Source organism: Sus scrofa, chromosome 14, assembly GCF_000003025.6.
Source record: "Sus scrofa isolate TJ Tabasco breed Duroc chromosome 14, Sscrofa11.1, whole genome shotgun sequence".
NCBI lineage: Eukaryota > Metazoa > Chordata > Mammalia > Artiodactyla > Suidae > Sus > Sus scrofa.
In genome coordinates, this window is record NC_010456.5 from 102561912 (window position 1) to 102587951 (window position 26040).

Sequence of the window (26040 nt, forward strand, 5' to 3'; positions counted from 1 at the left end):
GTTTACAGGAATACCATGACCTGACCTATGTAGACAGTTGTAGAAATAAAGGATTCCAACATCAAGAAGTTTGAAGCCACCAACAAGACCCTTTCTCCTTTGCCTGAACTCTAACTTGGGTAAGCTGGTTCTACAGCACACCAGTCCACCATCTTCTTGGTCTACTGGCTTTCTGAATAAAGCCACTATTCCTTTCCCCCGATTACTTGTCTCTTTTATGCAGCGTGGAGTACAAGTTTGGACTCAGTAGCATCACTTCCTCCAGGAAACTGTCCTATATCCTCTCCAAATCTCCCAAACTTCCCCCTCAATCAGGAAGAGAAGACCCTGCCAAATATTCCTGACACACCCGTGCAAGTCATGTTATAATACGCTTTCTTGCCTTGACCCACCTCAAGAGGACAGGGGCCTGGAATGAGGTATGAGGTAAATGGGCTCCTGGGCTGAGAACAGCTGGGACTTGTTAGGCTGAGTTAATTGGGCCTTGCTTCTCTTGGACACAAAAAGGAGAAAGTTAATGGCAGGAGCTGAGCTACTGAAGTGAAAAGATAAGATGACAACTTCAATCACTCCTGGGGTAAAGGAGACCTCGCCAGCTACAAATGCCCAGAAAAACTCCTAGGGGTCACAAAAGGAGGGGGAATCAGGCCATAATAGGTTGCTGATAGTGGCCCATAACCCTTTGCTCCGGAATTCATCTTGGTCAAAAGATAGACATGCAGATCAGGGAGCACCTTAGTCCAATCGGGTGCAAGAAATAAAATAATTGGCCAAAGGAAAACAAAGACCAAGAACTGTCCTACAGAAGTGACTTTTTTTTTTTTTTTTTTTTTTTTTTTTGTCTTTTTGCCTTTTTTCTTGAGCTGCTCCTGCAGCATATGGAGGTTCCCAGGCTAGGGGTCTAATTGGAGCTGTAGCCACCGGTCTACACCAGAGCCACAGCAACACAGGATCCGAGCTGCGTCTTCAACCCACACCACAGCTCACGGCAATGCCAGAGCCTTAACCCACTGAACAAGGCCAGGGAATGAACCTGCAACCTCATGGTTCCTGGTCGGGTTCGTTAACCACTGTGCCACAACAGGAACTCCTATAGAAGTGATTTAAATCTCCTCTCTGGTGCATGCCTCGTTGAGGAGGACATCCAGACCCACACTCCTCTCTAGGGTGTGTACTACTGTCTTGCTCCTGTCATAAACAAACTACTTCTCTGTGTGCTCTCCTGCATGTTGTACTGGGTTTCTAACAATAAACTTTACACTTTTTTTTAATACAGTCTTTCCCTCCTTGAACCATTCTGGCTTTCAGTGGGGGACAAGAATCAGGGTAATTCTGCTTTTAGCCTCCAGCTCATCTAGTGGCTAGGATTCCTGGTTTTCATCCAGGCTTCCCAGGGTTAATTTATGAGCAGAGAATTAAGATCTCACTTCAGCCACCACTCACTGTTGTCTCTCCAAGATCAGGAGGAATGCTTCTCAGCTCACTCAGGAAGGGTGATCCAAATGAGAAGAGGATAAAGCCAAAGACCAACCAAGCGTGCGCTGGCACTGAGGGGCCAGTCCGAGAAAAAGAAGTCTTCAGGGAGACCAAATAGGGCTTGAAGGTTGTTTTGGATATTCAAGCCCACCCTCTCTTTCTCGGCTCCCTAAGGAAGAGGAAATGACTGAAGAGTCATCTTTGAGTCCAGGATTCCTACCTGATATGATATGAAAAACAATAACTCTCTCATGGGCTGGTTGAGAGGATTGGACAGCAGATAGGAATTACATAGAGTAAATCTATAGTCCTATTATGTTCCAGTCAGAAATTTTTCAGTCTTCTTCTAACTCCAGATCCTTGCTGTTGCAGCTACCTATCCAAGTCAACTTTTTTTTTTTTGGTCTTTTTGCTATTTATTGGGCAGCTCCCGTGGCATATGGAGGTTCCCAGGCTAGGCGTCGAATTGGAGCTGTAGCCGCCAGCCTACGCCAGAGCCACAGCAATGCCAGATCCGAGCCGCGTCTGCAATCTACACCACAGCTCAAGGCAACGCTGGATCCTTAACCCACTGAGCAAGGGCAGGGACGGAACACGCGACCTCATGGTTCCTAGTCGGATTCATTCACCACTGCGCCACGACTGGAACTCCCCAAGTCAACTTCTGGCTCCTCTTCCCTTCTCATCTCCCCTATGGCATTCTCTTTTTTCTCTCTTCCCACTCCTCCTTCCCTCTTCTATCTCCTTCCTTTCCTTTCCCTCTCTCCCTACTTCCTCTGTCCTCCCCCTCCATTCATTCTCCCCCCACCCCCGCCCTTCATTCTCCTCTTCCTTTCCCCTGTCTTTACTCCCTCCTCTTTTCCATCCTCCAACTCTCCTCTCTGCTTGCTTTGTCCAGGAGACAGTACATAGAGACATGAGAATAGATCCAAGCCACCTGGATCCACCTGTGGTCCTACCACAATGACCTAAGCCTCAGATGATTCAAATGTAAAATGCAGAGGTTGTGGAAAAAGCAGCACTTAACTCAGTTGTTTTGAAAATTAAACATGCAGGCAACTACTTAGCAAATAGGCTGGCCCTCAGTAGACTGCTCAGTGACTGTCGTTCATTCATTTTCTTTTTCGTCCTTCTTCCTCCCTTCTAAGCCCAGGGTGAAGATAAGAAGTTTAAAGGGTATACAGTCCACAGAAACAGCGTCATGACTTTCAAAGAAAGAAGCCCTCTGTAGTCTAATTCTGGTATCAAATAATGAGTCATCTTATTCACCTTCACCACACATCGGACATATTTCCAAACAATTTAGGTTTTGTGGCTGCAGATGAAGACGCCTATAAAATTAACACTAGATCTTCCTGCAAAATTAACACGAGATTTTCAGATGAGAAGCCAGAGTTTGTTTTATATGACTTTCTTCTATTTGCAGAAGTAAAATTTTCTTCTGTTCTTACTTAGAAAACATCAAATATTAGATAGCAGAAGATTTCTTTTTTATTGAACTTAACCAAAAGGAGAATTACATACTACCACATGGAACAGATCCCTCTTAAAATTCCCTTCTGAGACCAAGAAAGAAGTCATGTAAAGAACAAATCAAGATGTGGCCCACAAACCCGAGACTCTGTGTACTGTCTGTGACAAGTTAGCAAAGAAACGGAAAATGTTTACAAACTTTCACATCCCTTTGGCATAGTCTGGAGATCCAAGCCCCTGATTTGTGGACTCTTATTCAGTCTAGTATAGAGCAGTTCAGATGTTAGATTAATCTTTTGAGGCCAGAGCTGCCTGTGGGTAAAGGACAATGGATCACTACTGGTGCTAGAAGAACTGGTGGAGGGAGGGGGGTTGGGAACTCGGTGAACTGACCCAGTAATCACGGGTACTTTGTAAAGCAGTGATGTAAACTCTAGTTCCAGAGTTTTATGTTCTCGGATAATTAATTTATCACTCTTCAAGAGTTCATGTGTACGAAAATGTGGAACCATCACAACTGTGGGATATATTCCACCTTGTACATCTGTCAGACGGAAAACTGTAAAACATTTCAATTGTGCACCTCCCTTGTCTAACCCATTTTTGGCTAAACACGTGCTGAAGCTAACCGCTTATCCCTGCCAACTCCAGGTTGAGAATACTGGCTGTAATGGAGTTTAGCATGCTGTGCCACCGTCTGTTCTGATTGAGCAAAATGACTTTTTTCTCGAGCAAACCTTTTTCGAGTTGTCAGGTCAGTTTCCCCATCTCCCCATTAAGTCCAATTTAAACAATGGAATGACCTTTAGGGGCGGGAAAGAAAAACGGATTTAAAACCCTTACTTTTTAAGGGTTTCCAGACCTTCTTTCCCTGTAAGTCCTCAATAAATGCTGTATACGTACATTTTGAAAGAATCATTTTCTACATTATTTCACAGGAGGAATGGTGGGCTATGTGAACCCCTTCGAGGGAAACAAAACTTTCCCATCCAGAGGAAGAAGAACTGAAGTGAGGCTGCTGACTTCCACACACTAACTTCTGCTGGGATCCGAAGGCGCTCAAAGAGCCTGGGAACGTCAGTCCGCGGGAGGGACGGGAGGACTGCTTAGGAAAACTGCAATTCCCAGCGTGCCCCGAGGGGGCGGGCCCTGCGGCTGCGCAGACAGCCGCGCAAGTTCACGTGATTTCAGCATGGCGGTGTTCGTGGATTTGGACCTGCGAGCGGGTTCCGACCTCAAGGCGCTGCGTGGGCTCGTGGAGAACGCCGCTTACCGTGAGTCGCCGCGGCTTCGCGAGCAGCGGTGCCTGCCCAGCCTCGCTGCCATCCAGATCGTCGGGCCACGTTCGGAAGGGACGCGGCCGGGCCTCATTCAGGTCTTCTGGGGTCTGGAGGCAGTCTCTGGAAGCTGATGCCTTCTGCGGGGTTGCTGTGATCCCGGGCCCGGGAAACTCGAAAAGCGCTGGGGAACTGTTACCCAGTCCAGCTCCTTCTTTATTGTGAATTGGGGAACTGAGGTCCTAACAGGGCCAGGGACTTATATAGGGCCTCACAGCTGAAGGCTGGCCAAAGCTAGTCTCCACCTGTGCTTTTAATATCGCCCCTTCCTACCTCTCACCACTGTGTACTGACTCAGTCAAATGCGGAAAGCTGGTTGGTGCACAGATGGGGAGTGCTTTGGGTGCTCCGAAAATGGGCGGGGGTGGTGGGACGTGGGGCTGCGAGTGTTGGAATAATGTTATTTAGAGGGAGGGTAGGTTGAGGCGTAGGACACACCAAGAGGTTGGGAAGGGACCAGCATGGCCAGAATGCTAGAATGTTACTCGTATTTGAATCCAAGGAAAGCAGAAGCCCTGAGAGGTAAGATCGTTCTAATCGAAGTTAATCGCGACTTCTGCCTTCTTCCTTAGACTTAAAGTGTCTAAGTGGAGATAGAGGGGTTTAAAAATAAAGACATTTCTTCGAAGTTCCCGGTTGTGGTTCAGCGGTAACAACCTAACTCGTATCCATGAAGATGTGGGTTCTACCCCTGGCTTCTGTCAGCGGGTTAAGGATCCGTCGTTGGGGTGAGCGTCGGTGTACAGATGCGGCTTGAAGTCCGTGTTGCTGTGGCTGTGGTGTAGGCTGGCAGCTATAGCTCTGATTCGACCCCTAGCCTGCGAACTTCCATATGCCACAGGTACGGCCCTAAAAAGCAAAAAAAAAAAAAAAGAGAGAGAGAGAGAGATATCTGCAGGGCCTATCAAGTAATGGATCCTCATTTGAAGGAGGAAAGAAAGAAGGAAATTGGAAAAACTATTGAGAGGGAAGACCACTATCTTGGCATTAATATATGTTATTTATTTATTTAGTCCTTTTAGGGCCGTACCCTTAGGGTATGGAAGTTCCCTGGTTAGGGGTTGAAGCTGCAGCTGCCCACCTATGCCACAGCAACATGGAATCCTGGTGGAGGCTTGAACCTACACCACAGCTCGTGGCAACACTGGATTCTTAATCCACTAAATGAGGCTAGGGATCAGACCTGCAGCTTTTTGGATACTAGTCAGGTTCATTACTGCTGAGCCACAACAGGAACTCCGATATGCATTATTTCTTTAATATTAATATCCTGTCCTCCCCATTGGTGTTTAACTCAACGTTTTAAGTCATGATTTAGATGTATTTTTGGTAGTCCATATGTCCAAAAACAGTGCTGTGTTGAGGCTGATAAACTAGGCTCTGACTTCAGAGAGTTCCCAATCTCTTGTTGGTGGGCAACTCAAAAGGGGATGGGGACAGTGGCATGTAAGGGAGTCCTTATTCCATTTCTCCTTAGCACAGGGGCCTCTGAAAAAGCAGAAGGGGTAAAGAGCAAACAAAATGAGTAAGAATGAAGATAACAGTGAAAAAATATAATTTGATGGGATGAAAATGAAAAAAGGCCTGAAAGAGAATGATGGTTGAAAGGAGATGCACAAAGTTAAGGGTCTTCTGTGTCTTGCTAATAATACATCACCCAGGTCAAACAAAACCCTAACTCTGTGCCAGCCACCATTTTTAAACATGCTATGTGTGTTATCTCATTTAGTTCTCATGACAGTTATATGGGGTAAATTCTGTTATTAACACCATATGATAGATGAAGAAGCTGAAACTTAAAGTAACTTAAGATTTGAAAACTGGCAGTCTGACTCCAGAGCCTGTCCCATAACCATTCTTCTAACTATCTTCTAGTCTTGATATGAATTGGGATGAGCCTATGTGTACAGGGAAGAGAGGTTATTGTATTTAATAAGAATGTTCAATTTTTCTTTTCAGTGGGCTATTCAGTTGTTGCCATCAATCATGTTGTTGAATTTAAGGAAAAGAAACAGGTAAAATACAATTTCTGAAGTTAATAATAACTAGCATTTATAATTATTTGTGTGTATATTTGTAATATAGAAGCTGCAGATGAGCATATTTGTTAAGTTCACTCTTTGTACACTGTCTTTTTTTATTTTTTGTTTATTTTTTTATTTTACCCTTTTTTTTTTTTTTTTTTTAGGGCAGCACCGACGGCGTATGGAAGTTCTCAGGCTAGGGGATGGATCAGAGCTGAAGCTGCCAGCCTATACCACAACCATAGCAACGCCAGGTCCAAGCTGCGTCTGCCACCTTTGCTGCAGCTCATGGCAGTGCCGGATCCTTAACTCGCTGAGCAGGGCCAAGGATCAAACCCACGTCCTCATGGATATTAGTTGACGCACAACAGGAACTCCTTTTTTTTTTTTTTTTTTTTTTTTTTTTTTTTTTGTTAAGTTCTGCATCTGCGGCATATGGAAGTTCCCAGGCCAGGGATTGAGTCTGAGCCATAGCTGCAACCTGCACCGCAGATATGGCAAGGCATGATGCATCAACCCTCTGCACTGGCCTGGGGATTGAACACATACCTCTGCAGCGACCTAAGCTGCTGCAGTCAGAATCTTAACTCACTGTGCCACAACAGGAACTTCTGCACTGTCTTATATGTTAACAGTTGAGCTGATGAATATTTGTGCAAATGATAAGGTTTTTAGTGAAGTGCTAGGGCATGGTATAAGGATTCTTATAGTTGATTTGATGTTAATTAACTTTCAGTAACTTAAAGTGCATTGTTATTGACTAAACTGTAATCACAATATTTAGTTCTTTTTATATTTCTGTCAGTGACTCATGATTTCCCTCTCCAACATGCTAGCAAATATGTATATCTCCCTTCAGGCCAACAGCCATTCCTTACAGATTGTTTCAGTCTCCGAACTATTGTTCATCCCTCCTATCCATTGATATTCTCAGCTGCTGCTCTGCTCTTCAGCTTTCTACGTTAAAAATGACATGCACAACTTGGTGTTTCTGAGTAACAGAAATTTGTTTCGTTTTATTTTTTTAATTATCTTACTGAAAACCTGTTGTAAGTGTTCTGTTATGTTTCATCACATTAACATGTACCATCTAGGGTGACTGTTTGTTGTTTGTTATAGGAAATTGAAAAACCAGTAGCTGTTTCGGAGCTTTTTACAACTTTGCCAGTTGTACAGGTAAGTGCATGGTGTAAGAAGCATAACACCTGTTCATTTGGTTCAGACATGCAGTCATATGTGTGGTTCCCTTCCTCTGTCTACCGGTCTTACTTTCCATAAAGACTCAGCTCTTCCAGAAAGCATTCTCTTACTGTCAATTCAGTACTCTGATCATCTTTCTGAAGTCCTGCAACCTTTAAAATATCTCATCGTGTAGTTTAATATGCATGTTTTTTTCTCTAACTGTGCAGATATATCTCAGAGATATTACAGGTCTGATTTCAGACCACTGCATAAAGTGAGTCACACGAATGTTTTAGTTTCCTGGTGCATATTAAAGCTATGCTTACAGTGTACTGTACTTCAGTAAGTGTGAGGTTAGCATTATGTCTTAAAACTATATATATATATGCCTAATTTAAAAATACCGTATTGCTTAAAAATGCTCACCCTCATCTGTATATTCAGCAAGTTATAATCTTCTTGCTGGTGGAAGCTCTTGCCTTGATGCTAAAGGCTGCTGATGGATCAAGGTGGCAGATGCTGAAGATTGGGGTGGCTATGGCACTTTGTTTTTTCTTTTTTCTTTTTTTATTCTTTTTAGGGTTGCACATGTGGAATAGGGAAGTTCCCAGGCTAGGGGTTGAATCGGAGCTGCAGCTGCTGGCCTGCATCACAGCTACAGCAATCCTGGATGTGAGCCACATCTGTCACCTATACCACAGCTCATAGCAACACAGGATCCTTAATCCACTGAGCAAGGCCAGGGATGGAACCCGCATCCTCATGGATAACTAGTCCATTCTTAACCTGCTGAGCCACGGCAGGAACTCCAACTCCAGTTTGCTGCATGAATTGTCTTACTTGCACTAAAAATTTCTCTGTAGCTTGCAGTGCTGTTTAATAGCATTTTACCCACAGTAGATCTTCTTTCAAAATTGGGGTCTTCTCATACCTGTAACTGCTTTATTAGCCACATTTGTGTGGTTTATTCTAAATCCTCCTTGTCATTTCAACAATTACATTTGGCGTCTTAAGTGGGCATGGTTTGTGGGGTCCCAAAACAGTTTTCAACAGTAATGTCAAATATCAGTCATCAGAGATCACCGTAAAAGATATAATAATAATAATAAAATGCAAAATACTGAAGAATTACCAAAACATGACACAGAGACACTAAGTGAGCAAATGCTCTTGGAAAAATGGCACCAGTAGACTTGCTTAATGCAGAGTTGCCACCAGCCTTCAGTGTGTAAAAAAATACACTATCAGTGAAGTGCAACAGAGTGAAACAGAGTAAAATGAGGTGTGCCTGCACCATAAATTCTTGAGCACGAGGACTAGGTTTTATTGATCTTCACTATCTCTTATTGTTAGTACCTTTTAATGTGTACTTCCCATTGGTAAGGAAGAAAATCAGTCATTTGTATTTTGTGCTCTTTTGATAACAGGGAAAATCAAAACCAATTAAAATTTTGACTAGACTGACAATTATTGTTTCCGATCCATCTCACTGCAATGTTTTGGTAAGTTATTTATTTTTCTTCTTTTTGGCCTTGTAAGTTGTATTGATTAATGTCAAACAGGGTTCTTTTTCAACTCACTCCATTCTTAGATCTCCCCGCATCCCCAGTGCACGATACTTGACTGCTCCACTTAGCTCAGAATTCACACGGTGTAACAAAATCTCATCTGCTCATGGCACATACAATAAAGATACCACAATTAAAGACTCTTTCAGCAGCTGGTATTCATTGAGCTTATATGAACCAGCCATAAGTGAGTGCTGGGCATAGTGCTTATGCATAGTACAGACACAGTCCTCTTAAAAATGGAAGGAATATTTTAAAAAGTGGGAGATAGTAAGCAAAAATGTCCTTGGAATGTGTAACAGGGGCCAACCTGAGGAAGTTGATGTTCACACTGGGACCAGAAGAAGCAATAAGTGTTAGAGATGGCCAAGTAGGGGAGAGAATATTCCCACAGACAGGATGGATTATGTAAGGTCCTGAATCCAGGGGGAAAAGCAAAACGAAACACCGCTGCGTTCCGGAAAATGAAACACCAGTTGAGTTGAGCCTGATGATCTGGCTAACCTGGGATGAGGTGAGGGAGGTGGGTCTGGGTAAGCAGTTAGAAGCCCTCAAGAGAGGACACTTATGAGGAGATAAAGGAGGGGACTTGAGAGACATTGGGACAGGAGACTCACAGGATTTGATGTTGATTAGATAGAAGGTGATGACTCCTTGCCTTGGCCTGAGCAGCCACGTGAGAAGATGGTACCATTTCCTGAGACGGGACATACAAAGAGAAGTTTGAAGGCATCAGGTTTTGGACATGATAGGTTATTGTGAGAGTTCCAGTGGAGCTTGTTGAGTGGGAGGTTGGGGGAAAAAAAAAGGTGTGGCCCTCAGAAGAGGAACCCCAGTTGAAGATACTGATGTGGAAGTGGCTGCCCTGTACAGAGTAATTGAAGTCATGAGAGTGGATGAGACTCCCTGATCAAAAGTAGGAGGACAAGGAGGAAAGTGAGAAGGGTCAGCAGCATCAGTGTGCCTGAGTGTCAAGCAGGAAAAGGGCTAAAACGTGTCTTGGAAGGCAAGTCCCCCGTTGACAGGGAGGTCATTGGTTGCCTTAGCACACACCATTTCCACGGAAATGATAGGGCCATGAGAAAGTGCAGACTGTGTGTGCTGCTGACTTTGCTTGAGAAACTTGACTCTGGGGAACAGAAGGCATAGAGAGGCTGGTCAGTGAGAATCTGCTGTCTGTCTAGCTTTTTGTTCGATGGCAGACTTGAGAATGCTTGGTGCTTGGAGAGGACCCAGTGAGGGATGGAGGAAACGAGGTCTCTGAGGAGGCGAGCTGTTTCATCTTTAGCTGGAAAGGCCTGTCTCTCACAGAACAGGAGTCATCAAGGAGGGGGGCTGGCCTCCTTTCTAACAGTTAGCATGGCTGAGGAAATTGTGGAAAGCCAAATTGGGAGATTTTATGCAACTGCAGGCAGCATTCTGATTCTTTTTATGGTCATGAAGACTTTTCACAAGAGTTATCATGAACCTTCTGGTGGCCCCTTTTTGTCCCTGTCCCAAGTGGGAGTGGGCAGACAGAGAGCAAGGAGTCCCGGATCCTGACATGTTCTGGAGCCTGGAGCTGGGGCCCTGTCTCAGCACACGTCTGTGCAGCAGGTTTTCTTACTTGTTCAAGCATGGTGCTGGCTGCTTCTCTTTAGCCCTTCTCTTACCCCTCTTCATATTTTTAGATATCTTACCTCTTTACGGAATAAGAGATAAAAATTTTAAAAGGTGCCGACAAGCAAAGAAGAAATGTCACACATTATCTCATCATTCAGAGAGTATGCATTTGAATATATGTTTTTCCAACCTTTTCACATGCATACACATTCAGTATAAGTTTGAGATATTCTTTTATAAACAGTAACTCTTTACTCTTAGGCATTTTCTTACCCATCTAGCAGTTTAATTTGTATTTAATAGTATTCTCATTGTGAACCTAATCACATCACACTTAGTCATGTGTATGTCTTGTCTTGCCAAAAAATGGTGAGTTCCATTGAGAGTAAACATATGCCTTAGATGATCTTGAATCCCTAGTGCCCTACACACAGCAGGTGCTTAGTAAATTTCTGGCAAGCTCTACCACTAGCTTGTAAGAGCAAGGGCTACAACTTATTTTTGTATTCAAACAAAATATTTGGTACACATTTAAAACATAACAACATGGGAAGGAAGGAGGGTGATTGGTGGGATGGATGTTGGTATCTAGATTCTTAGCAGATCTCTTCTGTCAAAGTACAACACAAAGCAGAAATGTCAGTGGCATATTGTGTTACACAACAGAAATATAAGTGCAGCTGGACGCTAGTGAGAATTCCATGTACATATTTCATTGCTGTTTCTACTGTTGTTTTTCCTTTTGTATTGTTAGAGAACAACTTCTTCAAGGGTCCGGCTGTATGATATCATTGCAGTTTTTCCAAAGACAGAAAAACTTTTTCACGTAAGTAACATAGTAAAAAAAAATAGTACTCATTATTTTATATAAGAAGTCTGATGTTCTACCTTAAAGGTGACCAGTTTCACCTCATCTGGAAGCTTTTAGGATTTTTCATTTATTCTTGGAATTCTGTAATTTCACAAGGGTATATTTGGGTGGCATAAGTGTTTTTTTTTTAATTCATCCTGTTAGAGGTTTGATGGGCTGAGATTGAAAGAGTCCATCAGGTTTCCTCCTGTTTCTTTTCTTTTTTTTTTTTTTTTGTCTTTTTGCCTTTTCTAGGGCCGCTCCCGTGGCATATGGAGGTTCCCAGGCTTGGGGTCGAATTGGAGCTGTTGCCGCTGGCCTACACCAGAGCCACAGCAATGTGGGATCCGAGCCGTGTCTGAGCTACACTATAGCTCACAGCAACGCCAGATCCTTAACCCACTGAGCAAGGCCAGGGATCGAACCTGCAACCTTGTGGTTCCTAGACTTCTCTTAGGTAAATCTCAGTCTGTCTGTCTGGCTTTAAAAGCACTTCAGTTTCTGCCCTTACTGTTCACCGCTGCTTGTGAGGGAAGAAAGGTGCAAGGTTGTACTGTGGCATAAAACATCCCTTCTCTGTTTTAACTTTCTCTTTTGTATGCTCTGAGCTACAGTCCTTTATGCTGTCATGATCATGTCAACCTTTAGTCTTCTAGAAATCCTTCCAAATCAACTCTCTGCTGATGCTATTCCTTTTTCTGTAAAAGAATTGATATAAATTTCTTTTGTACTTTTCATATGGCCATTTCTGTGACTTTTGAGGAGGGAAATTTGTTTAATGTGTGTGTTCATTTTGTCAATTTAAGACAAAAGACATTGGGCATTTATATAAGTGAAAACAAAAGAAAAAAGTCAACCGTAAGAGTTTTTCAAGAATATGTTTTGCTGTGTAAAATCAGGTGTGGCTTCTTTTTAAAAGTTCAGAGTGTTGTTTTATCTAGGTTCAAAAAGTAGCCAAACGTTTATCCAGCAAAGGGATGCTATAGGGGAAAAAAAGCACTGGTCTTTGATATTTTAATTTTACAGCACATTTCATTTTTAAGCAGTCTGTTCTAAGGTTGTCAGAAGATTTCCACTAATTATCCAGTAGGTGGAGCTGTTGACTAAGGAGACTGATGTGTGGAAAGTTGATTTTCAAGGAATACGAACAACTCTTCATTGTTTATATTAATGCAGGAAACAGCACAAATTATATATGAATTCCACTTTTTGGTGACTCCCTTTTTAAAATGCTCAGTTAATAATAATTCTCAAGACTTTTGTTTCAGAAAAAAAAAGATTGAGTGGTTCTTAATCATCAGAGACACCTGGGCGGAGCCTTTTAAAATCAGGCATGTTCAGGTCTCTGCCCCTGGAGATTCTGATCCGTAGGTTTGGGCTTGAGGGGTTGAGTTTGCCTCTGTTTTTCATTCAGTGCTGAAACCCTAAGGAGGACCGTGGACATGTCCATATTCATTAAACAGCAGCTTAGTTCTGTTACTAAATATTAACAACTCAGAAATAACATAGACTAAAAATTGGTAGTGTACCCAGTTTTTTTATTGCACGCTTCTCTTTTGAATCGACTTCGAAGAGCATACAGCTTTCATTTCCACAGCCATTTACTGCTGATTAGAGAAAACACAACAAGCTTGGGGATAATTGGGGAAGATGCTTGTTTCTACCCCCATTTTGTAGAAGAGAAAATTGAGCATTCGGCTGAATGATTTGCCATGCACTGCAGGTAGAATGTCATAGAACTTGGACTTCCAGGTTTTAGAATGCATTGTAACTTGATTGAGCAAATTTATCATATTACTTGTTTTTCTTAGATTATTCACAAGTTTTAATTCAAAAGCATAAACATAATTCATGATGGCGGGTGGAACAATCAGAAATATTCTGGAAGATGGAAGAAAGCTGTAAATAATTGACAGAATTTGTTTGGAATCGACTCTGGAGAAAACAGATTTAAGAATCAGAACATCCTATCTTTCCAAATCTTACCCATTAACCCAGTTGAAGTTGGCACGCTCCCTGTTTTCTATAGAAAATCAATTTTGAAAAACTTTTTTTTTTTTTTCCATTATAAAGCTTTTGTGAGGATATCATGGTTTAGAATTGAGTCAAATGCAAACAGTTTGTTGCTTAACAGGTTACATTTTATTAAGTGATTTTATTTGTTTGGTTTATAAATTGATTATCTGGAATTTAAACAAGTGTCCTTGTAGATAGGATAGTCTAAAACTAAGGTCTCTGAAATGCATCATAAAAGCATTCATACACACATACATTAACGATTAGTAGTATAAAAATCTAACCACCTTAAATCGCATTGTTTCCATGGGAAGTAACACTGTTTTCCACTCAGAGTATCTGGAAGATATATCTCATAGATAACCCCCTCCTCTCCAGAGTTGCCCCAGGGAATAAGGCACAGATGAAAGGTCGTAAGTCCATTGGCCAGGGCTTCTTGGGGTGGGGGCAGCAGTGGAATGTGGCAAGGAGAGCTACATAGGAGTTTCTGGAGATTCTGAGTTAGTTATTCCTCATTTAGGATTTAAAGGAACTGGACAGGGTGAGGGGAGATCAAGTTAGTTAGTCCACTGGTCTCCAGACCACTTTGAGTGTGTACCCTGTCGCTTTAGAAAAATATTGAGCTTTCAATTTCATCCCTTATACATGCATGTTCATTTTCTCTTTTAAATTATCTGCATGTTCCATTATGTCAGTGTGCTTTACAAAATAATATACCCACACAGAACAAAACAAATTTTAAGGGAAGGAATTAAAAGTAAATGAAAAAAGACGTTCCGTTTTCTTCCTGCCTTCAAAATCCACGCCTTACCCTTTGCAGAGCACTGTTGTGTGTGCCACCATCACCTGAGGCTCTGAAAAGGGGATGTCTTTCAAGGTGGTGCTTTTCAAAACGGGGTCTGGCTCCACCAGCATCAGAACTGCCAGAAATATTTGTTAAAATGCAGGTTGTTAGGTTCTGCTTGCTGAATTTATTACTGGGAGTAGGGCCTGGAAATCTCCATTTAAGTTTTTTAGGGGAGGTTTTTGTTTTGTTTTTTAAACATTCTTTAGGTTGAGAGGCACTATTTATGGGCATCTCTCTTTTTCCTGGGCAGGCTTGGCTCTCGCTTGCATACTGTTTATCATAAAATACTAGGATATACTAACCTGACATCAATGAAGGGGATTTGGGAGAGACCAAACCCCTACCCTCCTGTTCCCCTTGTTCCATAAAATCAAAGATAAATGTGTGTATGTGTGTGTGTGCTTTTAGGAATATGCTTGCCTTAAATCCTCACAGAAGTCCTTGGCCAAAAAAAAAAAAGTTAAGGACGATTGATATGAATTCATATGCAGCCTGCCAAAACCGCTGTAATAAGATTCTTAACCACAAATATTATTTGGACATAATGTAATCTTTTTAATGATTTAGAAAGCATTTCATTATAATGTGAACATTGGCTCTTTACAGTTGGCTAAATGTATCAGTTGAACATTTGGATTAATAGAAGGCTAAATAACGAAAGAGTTCAATTAGAGACAATTTAAGTCTAAGGTGTCTGAGGGAGCCAAGTGGAGCTGTCCTTTGTAAGGGGAAGTTCATTATAATGCATATATCTAAAGCAACACAAGGGATGTTTTTTAGTTAACTGCTATTATATAGAAGAGGGGAAAAGAGCATTACCTAGGTTAAAAAGTAACCTAATTTAGCTTTACCCAAGGGAGGAATGTTTAACTGGCTTCTAAGAAATGAATCAGCTTTTTAAAGTGAAAAATAATTTGTGTTTTTAATAATAAATTCACACAGTGCAGAGAAGAATGCGCTGAAAGGAACACCTTCCTCCCACCTAAAACTCCTTCTCCCTTTTGTGCAGAGGCAATCACTGGTAGCGGTTCTTGTGTATCTTTTCAGAGGTTTTTTTACCTAGTCCTTCCCTCCTTCCTTCATTCCCCTCTCCCTCTTTCCTTCCTTCCTGTCTAACCCCACGATTTTTTCAGCTAACAGTACATCTTGGAGATGGTTCCATAATATCCATTAGAGAGGTACCTCATTCCTTTTAAGGAGTCAGCATACTCCATTGTTTAAAGGGACCCTAATTTTTTTTTTTTTTTTTTTTTTTTTTTTTGTCTTTTTGCTATTTCTTGGGCCGCTCCTGCAGCATATGGAGGTTCCCAGGCTAGGGGTCTAATCGGAGCTGTAGCCACTAGCCTACGCCAGAGCCACAGCAACTCGGGATCCGAGCCACATCTGCAACCTACACCACAGCTCACGGCAACGCCGGAGCATTAACTCACTGAGCAAGGGCAGGGACCGAACCCGCAACCTCATGGTTCCTAGTCAGATTCGTTAACCACTGCGCCACGACGGGAACTCCCAGGGACCGTAATTTTTAAGTAAAATAGATATTTGATTGGTGTTGCAGTGACTGTCCTTATATTGGTATCCTTAAGCATTTATAGGGTATATAACTGTAGAATACATTTCTAGTCTCTAGGATACATTCCTATAGGTGAAATTTCCTGATGTGTGCATGTAGGATTTTGATACCTATTGCTAAAATACTTTTCAAGACCCTGTACTGATTTAAAGACCTTGTGAGTCCCTGTTTATTTATTGTGTAAGCTGTGGATTACTAAGCTTTTTGTTTACTTTTTTGGGGAGGGGTCTTTCTAGGGCTGCACTTGTGGCATATGAAGATTCCCAGGCTAGGTATTGAATCTGACCTATAGCCGCTGGCCTACACCACAGCCACAGCAACACCAGATCTGAGCCGAGTCTTTGACCTACACCACAGCTCACCGCAATGCTGGATCCTCAACCCACTCAGGGAGGCCAGGGATCGAACCTGCATCCTCATGGTACTAGTCAGATTTGTTTCCACTGAGCCACAACAGGAACTCCCTTTTTTTTTTTTGGTTTACCTTTTTCTTTTTTTTTTGTTTTTAGCTTTTTGATCTTTGCCAATCTGATAGTTTAAAAATGGCAACCAGAAGCTAAACCTGTTTCATGTTTTATCTGCTATTCAGAGCTTTTCTTCATCTATTCTTAACCAAATTTTCAATGACTCTTTTATGAGTTGGACAGCTGTAGCAGTTGGGATGGGGCAGATCCTTTATGAGCCAAATGTTTTTGCCAAAACGGCATTATTTCCCAGGCTTACTAAGTTACTATGACTATCTTAAAGCCAGGCAGCCTCTGATCACTACCTGCTTCCCAGAGCCCTGGGTGAGGGGAGGAATGACCAAAGTGGGGGTTCTGAAGAAAAAAGATAGGATTGAAGTTCCTGTCATTGCTGAAGGTCAAGGGGATCCTACAGAGTACCGTCACCCCCTCTTGACCCTTTTCTCTTGGTTGGTGCCACTGATATTAGATTGCCAGCATAGCCCCCCTGGCAGCTTGAATTTGTTCATCAAGGCTCATTACACTGGCATTGGCAGTAAGTCTTGTTTTTATTGTCGTACAAAACAGCCAAGTCTTTTTATCACTGTAAATCAAATAATGGCAAAATGAGAGCCAGAGACACATCTTCTAGCACTGTCTTTAGGCCTGCACTCTTAGACTAGTAACGTTTTATTTTCCTTCCCTGATTTTCCTTTTATCCTGATTTCCTTATCTGTTTATTTTATCTTGCATGTATTTTTTTAAAAGCAGTTTCAAATCTCTTTTGGAAGTAAATATGGAGTATCAACAAGTAATAGCACAAATGATCACAAAGGGTAATTAAAAGTTAAAAAATGCATTCATTGCCATTTGATTTATAACAGCTCTGCTCTGACTTTATGGAGATGCCTTGTTTCTCTTAGCATTTGAACAAAATACCATTGGTAGTGCCACGTGTTTCTTTGGCTGTTCAATAGACTCATAGGAGCCACAGGCGTGGGACAATTACTGGCACAGAAATAAATAATTTCTGAAGTAAATGGACCATGCATACATTCCTTTGGCTTTTTTTTTTTCTTGGATTTCAAGAAATGTCCCATTTTTCTGGGACAATCTGAAGTAACCTTCCAGAAACTGAGTCTCTCTTAGCAACCTCTCCTTATGTCACCGACCACGAGTTAGAGAGTCTCTAGACCCTGTCTGTTGAGCTGGTCTGTCGACACATCACTCTGCTTCAGCAAGATTACGGCTATGCCATTCAAACCAAATGTGAACCATTGACTTTGTAAAGGGATAGATGTATTTGACCATAGAACCATAGGTGTTCAATCCACAGAAAACCTATGGATTGAAACATACCTGTTTATATTTCATTATATCACTGTTGACCCTAACTCAGTTCTTAACATGTGCCTATTTTCCTTTTAGCTTGACTCGTTTTTTTTCCCTTCTTGACAGGTTGCTTGTACCCATTTAGATGTGGATATAGTCTGCATAACTGTAACAGAGAAACTACCATTTTACTTCAAAAGACCCCCTATTAATGTGGTAAGTGTAACACCTGTTTTCAGTATGTGAATCTCTAGAAACGTGCATTAACGAACTGGAAAGGGGGCAGAAGAAACCACTTTGCTTACAGGAGAAAAAACAAAGGCTAGTACTAAATAGGAGACAACTTAGAAAGGAGGATTTTGTTTGTGTAAGCTGCCTAAAGGTAGCAAGAAAGCTTAAAATAAAAATATTCAGTAAATTACCAGATGTGTTTGAAAGGCCTTAGAAATTCAGATTTATGAAGGCTGTTTCTTAGGGATAGTAGAGTCTGAATGTTGAATGTTAAGGGCACAGAGCAGTCAAGAAAGAAGGAGTAGGAAAAAGTGTATTGACAGAGCGGGTTCCAGAGGCACCAGCAAACTGGAAAGGAGGGTGGCAGAGGCAGAGGGGAGCAGGCCATGGAGAGCACAGCAGGCATAGTCTACGCAAAATTAAAATCTGCACTGAAGCATGCTGGTTCACACAAAAGCCCAGGGTTACTTTTATAACTGCCTAAGAGGTGACCATGCATGCAGAAGATTTTGTGCTCCTTCCTCTGCTGTAGAATTTTTCTCATTATCTTTCTACATAATTTCTCTTGTTTTCTCTACTCTTTATCTTCCATCTGTTACACCTTTTTTAAAGTCTTCTTCCATCGTGAAAGTGATACTGTTCCACATCGGTAGCTTTAAGGTTGGCACAGCTGTCCACTCTTTGCCTTGGCAGCCAGATCCTGGGAGGAGTGAGGATGCTATTTTAGAACAGAGGCTCCCAAAGCTGCCCCCCATTCTCAAACACTGCAATTGAAGGAGAAAAGGGGTTTCATAATCTAGATTACATATCTAGCCCTGTCAGAATTGGAAAATCAAAAATGTCTGTATTTTTTCAAGATAGATTAACTCCCTATTCTTTTGTCTCTGTAGAATCACAACTTCCTCAATTTTTGTTTCCCTCTCTGCTGCTAAGGAATTAGCTTGATGCTGAGAATAGGGAGAGACAATGAGAAGAGAAAATTGATCTGTATGGTGTGGAAAAATTGAATGCAGTGTGGAAAATTTTAAGATGGCTTATATTCTACCCCTAAATATACACTGCTGAAACTGTACTTGAAAAGTACTCAGAGTTTTAAAGTCATATGTTTAAAGGGAAAACAAGCTCTTTTCTGATAAATATTGAGAGTACCACTGAACATATAACAGTATTGGTTAAGCTCAAATCATTGTTTCTCGTTTTTTGCCAATATTTATAAGTAAATAAGTAAACACTAAAAAAAAAAACAAAAAACCGAAAGAACAGAAAAAAACAAACCCTGACCCTTAGACATCCCATTTTAGATTTGGAGATCTGTGTTGTTTAATAGCTCACTTGTCAGATATCAAAAGAAACCATTCAGCTCTTCAGACACGGGATTGGGATAGTCCTGACAATTCCCCATCGAATGAGAACTCTGATGTGCCCCAGCTACCGTGGTGAGAGGCTCACAGTAATACCGTCCCCTGGGTGATGACAGTTTTATTGGCCTCACCTGAGGTTCTCCCCCAGTGGTAGCAGCCTTTGTCTCTAAAAGTCTGCCAGGGCTCTTTCCGGCCATTCCAGTTTCCATGTAAGTGGCACCCCCTCCCCCACCCCCCGTAAGTTGCTCTTAAACGTACGACTTTTTGACTTTTTTCTTCACCTTAATGAACTAGCAGGCCATTTTCTAGACAGCTTTGCCTGAGCAAACCCACATACACTGTGTCCTTGGTTGGGAGGAGATAGTGGCAGGTGATCTAAGGCCAAGCCCATGGAATGGACCACAGTGCACAGCGCATAATTCCCTGAGTCTCAAAACAGCGGTGAGCTTCCCAGTGGTTGTGTCCTACAATGATGGTAAGCCAAGTGATGGCTTTCTTATGCAGGTGCCCTACTGATCAACCCAGATTATGAGCTTCTAGAGAGCACCGACTGTATCATGGTCTTTTTTTTTTAATTTCTCCAATAACATACCTGTAACAGAGCCTCCCTAAAATTTGTCAGTTAGATGAATATATGTCTAACTTCCTATGTCAAGGTACAGCTTAGGGAACACAGCCAAATCCTGCCGGTTGTTAGTCCTTACTTAGCTGGTTATCAGCTTTAGGTGGGCAGCATCCACAGTGATGGAAAGTGGGGCCCTGGGGCAGTCTGAGGAGGGGACAGCCTGGAGGCAGCAGCACTAGGACAGCCCACCTTCCAATTCTGGCTACAAATTCAGGAAAGTGCTGTTTTTTGATGGATATTTTTGGCTTCATTCCCACATTTTTCAATTTAAGAATTCTAAAAAGTAAAAATTTGACAAGTGAGGGGAATATGCAGTATTTAACACAGTGTCTGCTTTTTTTAAAATCTGGTGTGAACACTTTACATATGTTGTTTAATAAAAACTAGATGATGGAGTGGAGGGAAGGGCTGTGCAGGATTATTTTTAGTCTTCATCTATTGTAGAAGTAGGCTGCGGTATGAATTGGTCAGGAAGCAGAAGAGTCCCTATTAATTTATTCACCTCTTGTTCATTTAAGAGAAACTGGAATTAAAAATTAAATAAAATTAAAAGCTAGAAGCATACAATACAAGGTGTCTGTCTACCTTGTTCAGCATAAGTAATAGTAGTTGTGTAGTTATATGTATATTATTTGTACCTAATAATACCTGTTTCAGATATGGAGCTGTTTGATTAAAGTATGGAAATATATTCATCATGAAAGTATAGAAAATGTAGTGAATGTGGGGAATAATTCAGTCTTAAGTCTTGGTCCTTGCATACTCTTTTGGCCCTGAGAATGAACTTGTCTTTGGCCAAGTGAAGTTAATAGGTTGCCTTTATAAGGATCACTTGATTGGGCACAGATCTCAATTTGGATGGGGTGATGAGAAATAGGAGCTTTAAGATAGGTAACTTATTATCCTTTTACCTAAAGGCCATAAACCATGTGATAATTATCAGCTCAGGAAGTTGGGGTTTTAGGTCAAAGAGTATAGATTTTCACTTAAAAGAAGAACAAGTTCTGAGGCATAATATACAGCATGGATGACTGTAATTAGTCGTCCAGTAGTGTAAGCAAGTAGCAGAGAGAAGGTCCTAAGCAGTCCCATCATTTAAAAAAAAAAAAAAAAAAAAAAGTTATGTGTCAGGTGATAGATGTGTTAATTATCTTGATCTTGGTGATCATTCCTCCATGTACAGTTGGTGTATATCAGATCCTCACATTGTAAACTCTAAATATGTAGTTGTATTTGTTGGTCATCCCTCAAAAAAGTAAAAAAAAAAAAAAAGATTGGGATTTAAAGGAGGGCCCCAGCACTCCTTATATCTAACTTTCAGCTCCCAACTCTTTTGTTGGCTTTACCACGTGCTTAGGGCACCATAATTTCAATTATGTAATTCCCTTTAAAATCTCCTGCAAACCTCTGCTGGAGTCTGTCTAAGTAACTTGTACGAGAATCATTTTATCATATGATAGTTGGGTTTCAAAAAATTTGAATCCTTTCCTCTTCTTGAATAACCAAATGACTTCTAATTATTTAGCATTTTAAGGTAAATTTCACACCTGCTCGGACCCTGCAGCTTAGGGTGGGCTAGATGTGAATTATCTCCATTATACAGGTGATAGAATTGAGACTCAGGTAGTTTGTGGCTCAAAGCAGGTAACACTTCTCTCTCAAAGGCTTACCTGGGATTTGTACTCAAGCTTTGATTCTAAATCTGCTGTCATTTCCCACTGGGAAATTCTCTGTAAAATTACTTTACAGCAGAGCTCTTTGTTAAGCACAAAAAAATTTCATGTTTTAAAACATGATCTTTATGAATTCAAGTTTTGGAAAGTTTTTTGTTTTTTGTTTTTTTCTTTTAAAGGCCATACCTGTGGCATATGAAAGGAAGTTCCCAGGCTAGGGGTAGAATTGGAGCTGCAACTGCCAGTCTATGCCACAGCAACATGGGATTCCTAACCCACTGGGTGAGGCCTGGGATCTAACCTGCATCCTCATGGATACTAGTTGGGCTCATAACCTGCTGAGCCACAACAGGAACTACAAGAAGAAATTTTTTTAAGCAGCATATAATTTCACTTTCCCTTTGCCATTAAGTAATGACTTCAAGTTTATGGAGCTACTTTCAGTGATGGTATGTTTTGTGCTCTCTTTCTGATGTTTTCCCCTCAGCATTTCTTTAAACCCTAATCCATCTCTATCTTCATGGTCCAGTTAGTCCCCACTGAGAGAAATCCAGTAAATACTGTCTGAAGCAGTGAGGTTGTTTGAGGGAAAGTTGGGTGTGAATGCTCTATAACCTTTATTTTTCATTACACACAAACTGTGAACCTAATTGCATTAAGTACTTTAGTACTTAACTAGCAATTAGCAATTAACTGGTGCTTGGAGCAGCGCCAGCAAACTGGTCAGTATCAAAAAAAGTCTGTGGCAAAAACAAAAAGTAACACCAGAGTTAAAAGACTAATGACAGACTGGTGGAAATAGTTTCACTTATGTCATAGACACATGGCTAATCTCTTTAATATATAAAGAGCTCCTAGAAGTTGAGAAGGTTAAAAAAAAGAGAAAGATGATCAATCCAAAAAAGTGGATTAAGAATATGAAAAAAAATATTTCATAGGAAAGGAAATACAAGCATCCCTTTAACATATGAAAAGATGCTTAAATTCATCATGCTAAGAGAAATTCACGTTAAAATCACCTATCTCGGAGTTCCTGTTGTGGCTCAGTGGTAACAAACCCGACTAAGAGGATGAGGGTTCGATCCCTGACCTCACTCAGTGGGTTAAGGATCTGACCTCTCAGTGGGTTAAGGATCTGACGTTGCTGTGAGCTGTGGCGTAGGTCCCAGATGCAATTCAGATGTAGCGTTGCTGTGGCTATGTTGGAGGCCGGCAGCTGCAGCTCCTATTCAACCCCTAGCCTGGGAACCTCCATGTGCCTCAGGTACAGCTGTAAAAAGGAAAACAAAAAACAAAAAACAAACAAAAAAAAAACCACCTATCTGATTGGTATAAACACAGAAGTTTGATGATACACTCTTAGAAGGCTGTGGGAAAGCAGGCATTCTCACACTTTGCTTGTAACAGTGTAAATTGGAACAATCCCTGTGGGGGAGTGGGTAATTTGGCAACAACTATCAAGATTATAAATGCTTTACCCTCTGACCTAGGGTATTAGTTTCCTGAGGCTACCATAGCAAAGTACTGAAAATTGGGTGGCTTAAACTAATGCAAATGTTTTGGCTCACAGTTCTGGAGACTGGAAGTCTGAAAACATAACTGGGGTTATACTCCCTCTGAAACTTGCAGGGGAATTCTTCTTTGCCTTTTTCTGGCTTTTGGTGGTTTGCTGGCAATCGTTGGTGGTCCTTGGCTTGTAGATGCATAACTCCATCTCTGCCTCTGTTTTTTCAGCGTGTTTTCCCTATTTCTATGTCTTTGCATGGCCATTATAAGGACACGGTCATATTGGATTAGGGATCCACCTTATTCTAATATGACCTCATCTTAACTAAATGCATCCACGATGACCCTGTTTCCAAGTCAGGTTACATTCTGAGGTGCTGAGGATTAGGACTTCAACACTACCTTTTCTGGGGGCCACAATTCGACCCGTAATACCCACTTTAGTGTTTATTCTACAGATGAGCCCAAAATTTGGTTGGTTGAAATAATGCAGAATCACTCAGTAGAGGCTTGGTTAAATGCATGCAAGTGAGCACTCTGCAGCTATAAAACAATGCAGAAGTCAGACGCGGAAAGCCCTTCAAGTCAGAACCAGAATGTAGTAGGCGACCCTTGGGGTAAGAAAGAGGGAAAATAATAGTATATATTCATATTTTCTTATATTTGTATGAAGAAAGCACTAGAAGAAGACACAAGAGATTAAGAAAAATGATTATGGAAGGTGGGAGGGGGTAGAGGGGAGCAGAGATACAGTGAAGACTTTTTTTTGCTTTCTTCTGTTATCTGATTTGTGAAACATGTGAACAAGTTACCTATCTCAAAGAATGATACACCAAGAGTGTCATCCTTTTGAATTCAGTAAAGAGCTAATTAAGAGGGAATCTGTATATTGTCCCAGTAATCAACTCCCTATTTTCTTTCTCTCTTCTTGAGATTTGCTTAGTTCTTGGAATTTTACCATCAGAATCTCTTCAGATATCACACACTTGTCCTTGGTCAGGAGCATCCTTGTGACTATTATTTCTCATTAGTAAAGAAATCATCTGCCTATTCCAGAACCTCTGGTCCAAGATGGGAACAAAAGCCAATCAGGCAGGCACTGGCATTCTTTATGAAAAGGCTGTTAAGAACAATCAGTTGATGAGCAATTTACATTAAAATGGTCTTAGAAGCAGGAGCTCAGGTAATGAGTCTGTATTTTATCTATCTAAAAATTTTAAATAAGGTGTTGTGAAAGGAATGTTCAGAACCTTTAGTAGCACATTATCCTCAATTTTTCTGTCTCAGAGTTTTCAATTTGAAAATGAATTTGATTAAAGTACTAAGAGCAGAACCAGAGCTTTTTTCTTAAAAAATAATTTAAGTTGATAATTATATCCATTTGACCCTCTCCACCCCACCCCCTGAAAAGGAGTTTTATTTTGATCTGGTCCCCAAGGGAGAGTGGGGAGGACAGTGAATTTTCGAAAATACTTTAGGACCTGGTCCCTTAGTTCTGTGTGTCTGTCACCCACGTCTTCTATTTCCATTCTTTTCCATCCTACTGACTTGTGTCAGCAAATTCAGCACCTAAAGTTATAAGGAAAAGAAATATATATAAGTAAGCCTCATTGGCTAATTAGTAGCCAGGGGATAGTTGAGGAGATGGTTAAAGAACATGTTTTGGTTTATCTAGGAATTTCAGTTTGTCAAGTTCATCCTGGTTCCTTTTATGGTGGATAATCCATAGTGAACAGCATTATCGCATGACCTCTTTTCCATAAGCTATTGCGTATTCATTCAGAACATAACTATATTTAACACTTTTTGTATAAGTGACAGTACTATTTTACAAAGAAGTATCATGATACTAGCGCTCATGCATCCAAGCTAGGCAGAGAGAACAAGGTTTGTATTTATGACACAGTGTCATCACAGTCATCATTCCCTGATAGAATCACCACAGGTGGAAGAACTGCAGGCAGGAAAAGTTATCAGAAAGGGGGAGAAGTTACAATGGAGAAGATAGCATATAAATTCTAATTAAACTAATTTCAAATATATAGGGAAATCTAAGATAACAGCTCAGTGCCTTAATTAAGGCAGGCAGAAAAGTTAAGGAAAGGGAAGATTGGGGGGTGGAGGAAAGGAAGTCTGTTCAGAAAGGGAGAATGGAAGGAACCTGCCATACATATGAATTCAGTCAAGGTGGGCTGCCAATTCTGGAAGAAGACAAGTTTTTCCATTTCTTGAAAACGGTCAGGAGTAGATCGCCAGCAGTCACAGCTGGTCCAGTCCCAGTTCGACCCCTGGATGATAGAAACTCACTTGCCAGGCAGAGACTGGGACCGCACTGCCTGGTCTTGCCTGCTTTCCTTCCTTTGTTCATTTAACAACCACAGCCACCAAGTGACTTTGCCTTGTGACTCTGATTATCACCTCCATGCTAAAATCCCTAGATGCTTTACGTGGCTATTAAGGTTAATTCTGTCTCAGTTCTAAGGATCTTCCTGTCTTCTGTGGCCTCCACTCCCCCCGCCCCAGGGCTCTTCTCCTCCTCCCTTCCCCAACCTCTGATGACCTTCACATGCTACAAGGCTCTCTTCAACCCTAGAGCCTTTTCACATACTGCCACCTCTCTCTGCAAATGCTCCTCTCACTGGTATTTAACTCCTCAGTTCCTTCTTCACCCACTCCCAGACTTCTGGATGGCACTTTTCACAGCAGAAATTTTACATTTCTGTATAATGATTTGATGATCTCCCCCACTAAATGAAGCTTTAAAAGAGAGAGACCACATGAACTTTTGCTCATCGTTCCCATGCATTCTGTTGTGAATGGGTGAAGATTTGAGTCACTTATCAGGGAAGCTGAGTAGTATAGTGGATTTCAATACCATTGCCACCACCCCTTCCAGGCTTTCTTACCTGTGGATGGATGCC

The 26040-nt window shown here is 41.3% G+C and overlaps 1 protein-coding gene across 1 annotated transcript in view; it reads left to right on the forward strand.

The window, feature by feature from the left end:
• The window catches only part of RPP30 (ribonuclease P/MRP subunit p30), a 40245-nt gene continuing 18095 nt past the window's right edge, over positions 3891-26040 (forward strand). The window contains exons 1-6 of the mRNA XM_001924771.6: positions 3891-4223; positions 6246-6301; positions 7430-7486; positions 8920-8994; positions 11417-11488; positions 17850-17939. Of these exons, the coding sequence (XP_001924806.1) occupies positions 4142-4223; positions 6246-6301; positions 7430-7486; positions 8920-8994; positions 11417-11488; positions 17850-17939 (432 nt within the window). The 5' untranslated portion in view covers positions 3891-4141. The remainder of the gene's footprint in view (positions 4224-6245; positions 6302-7429; positions 7487-8919; positions 8995-11416; positions 11489-17849; positions 17940-26040) is intronic.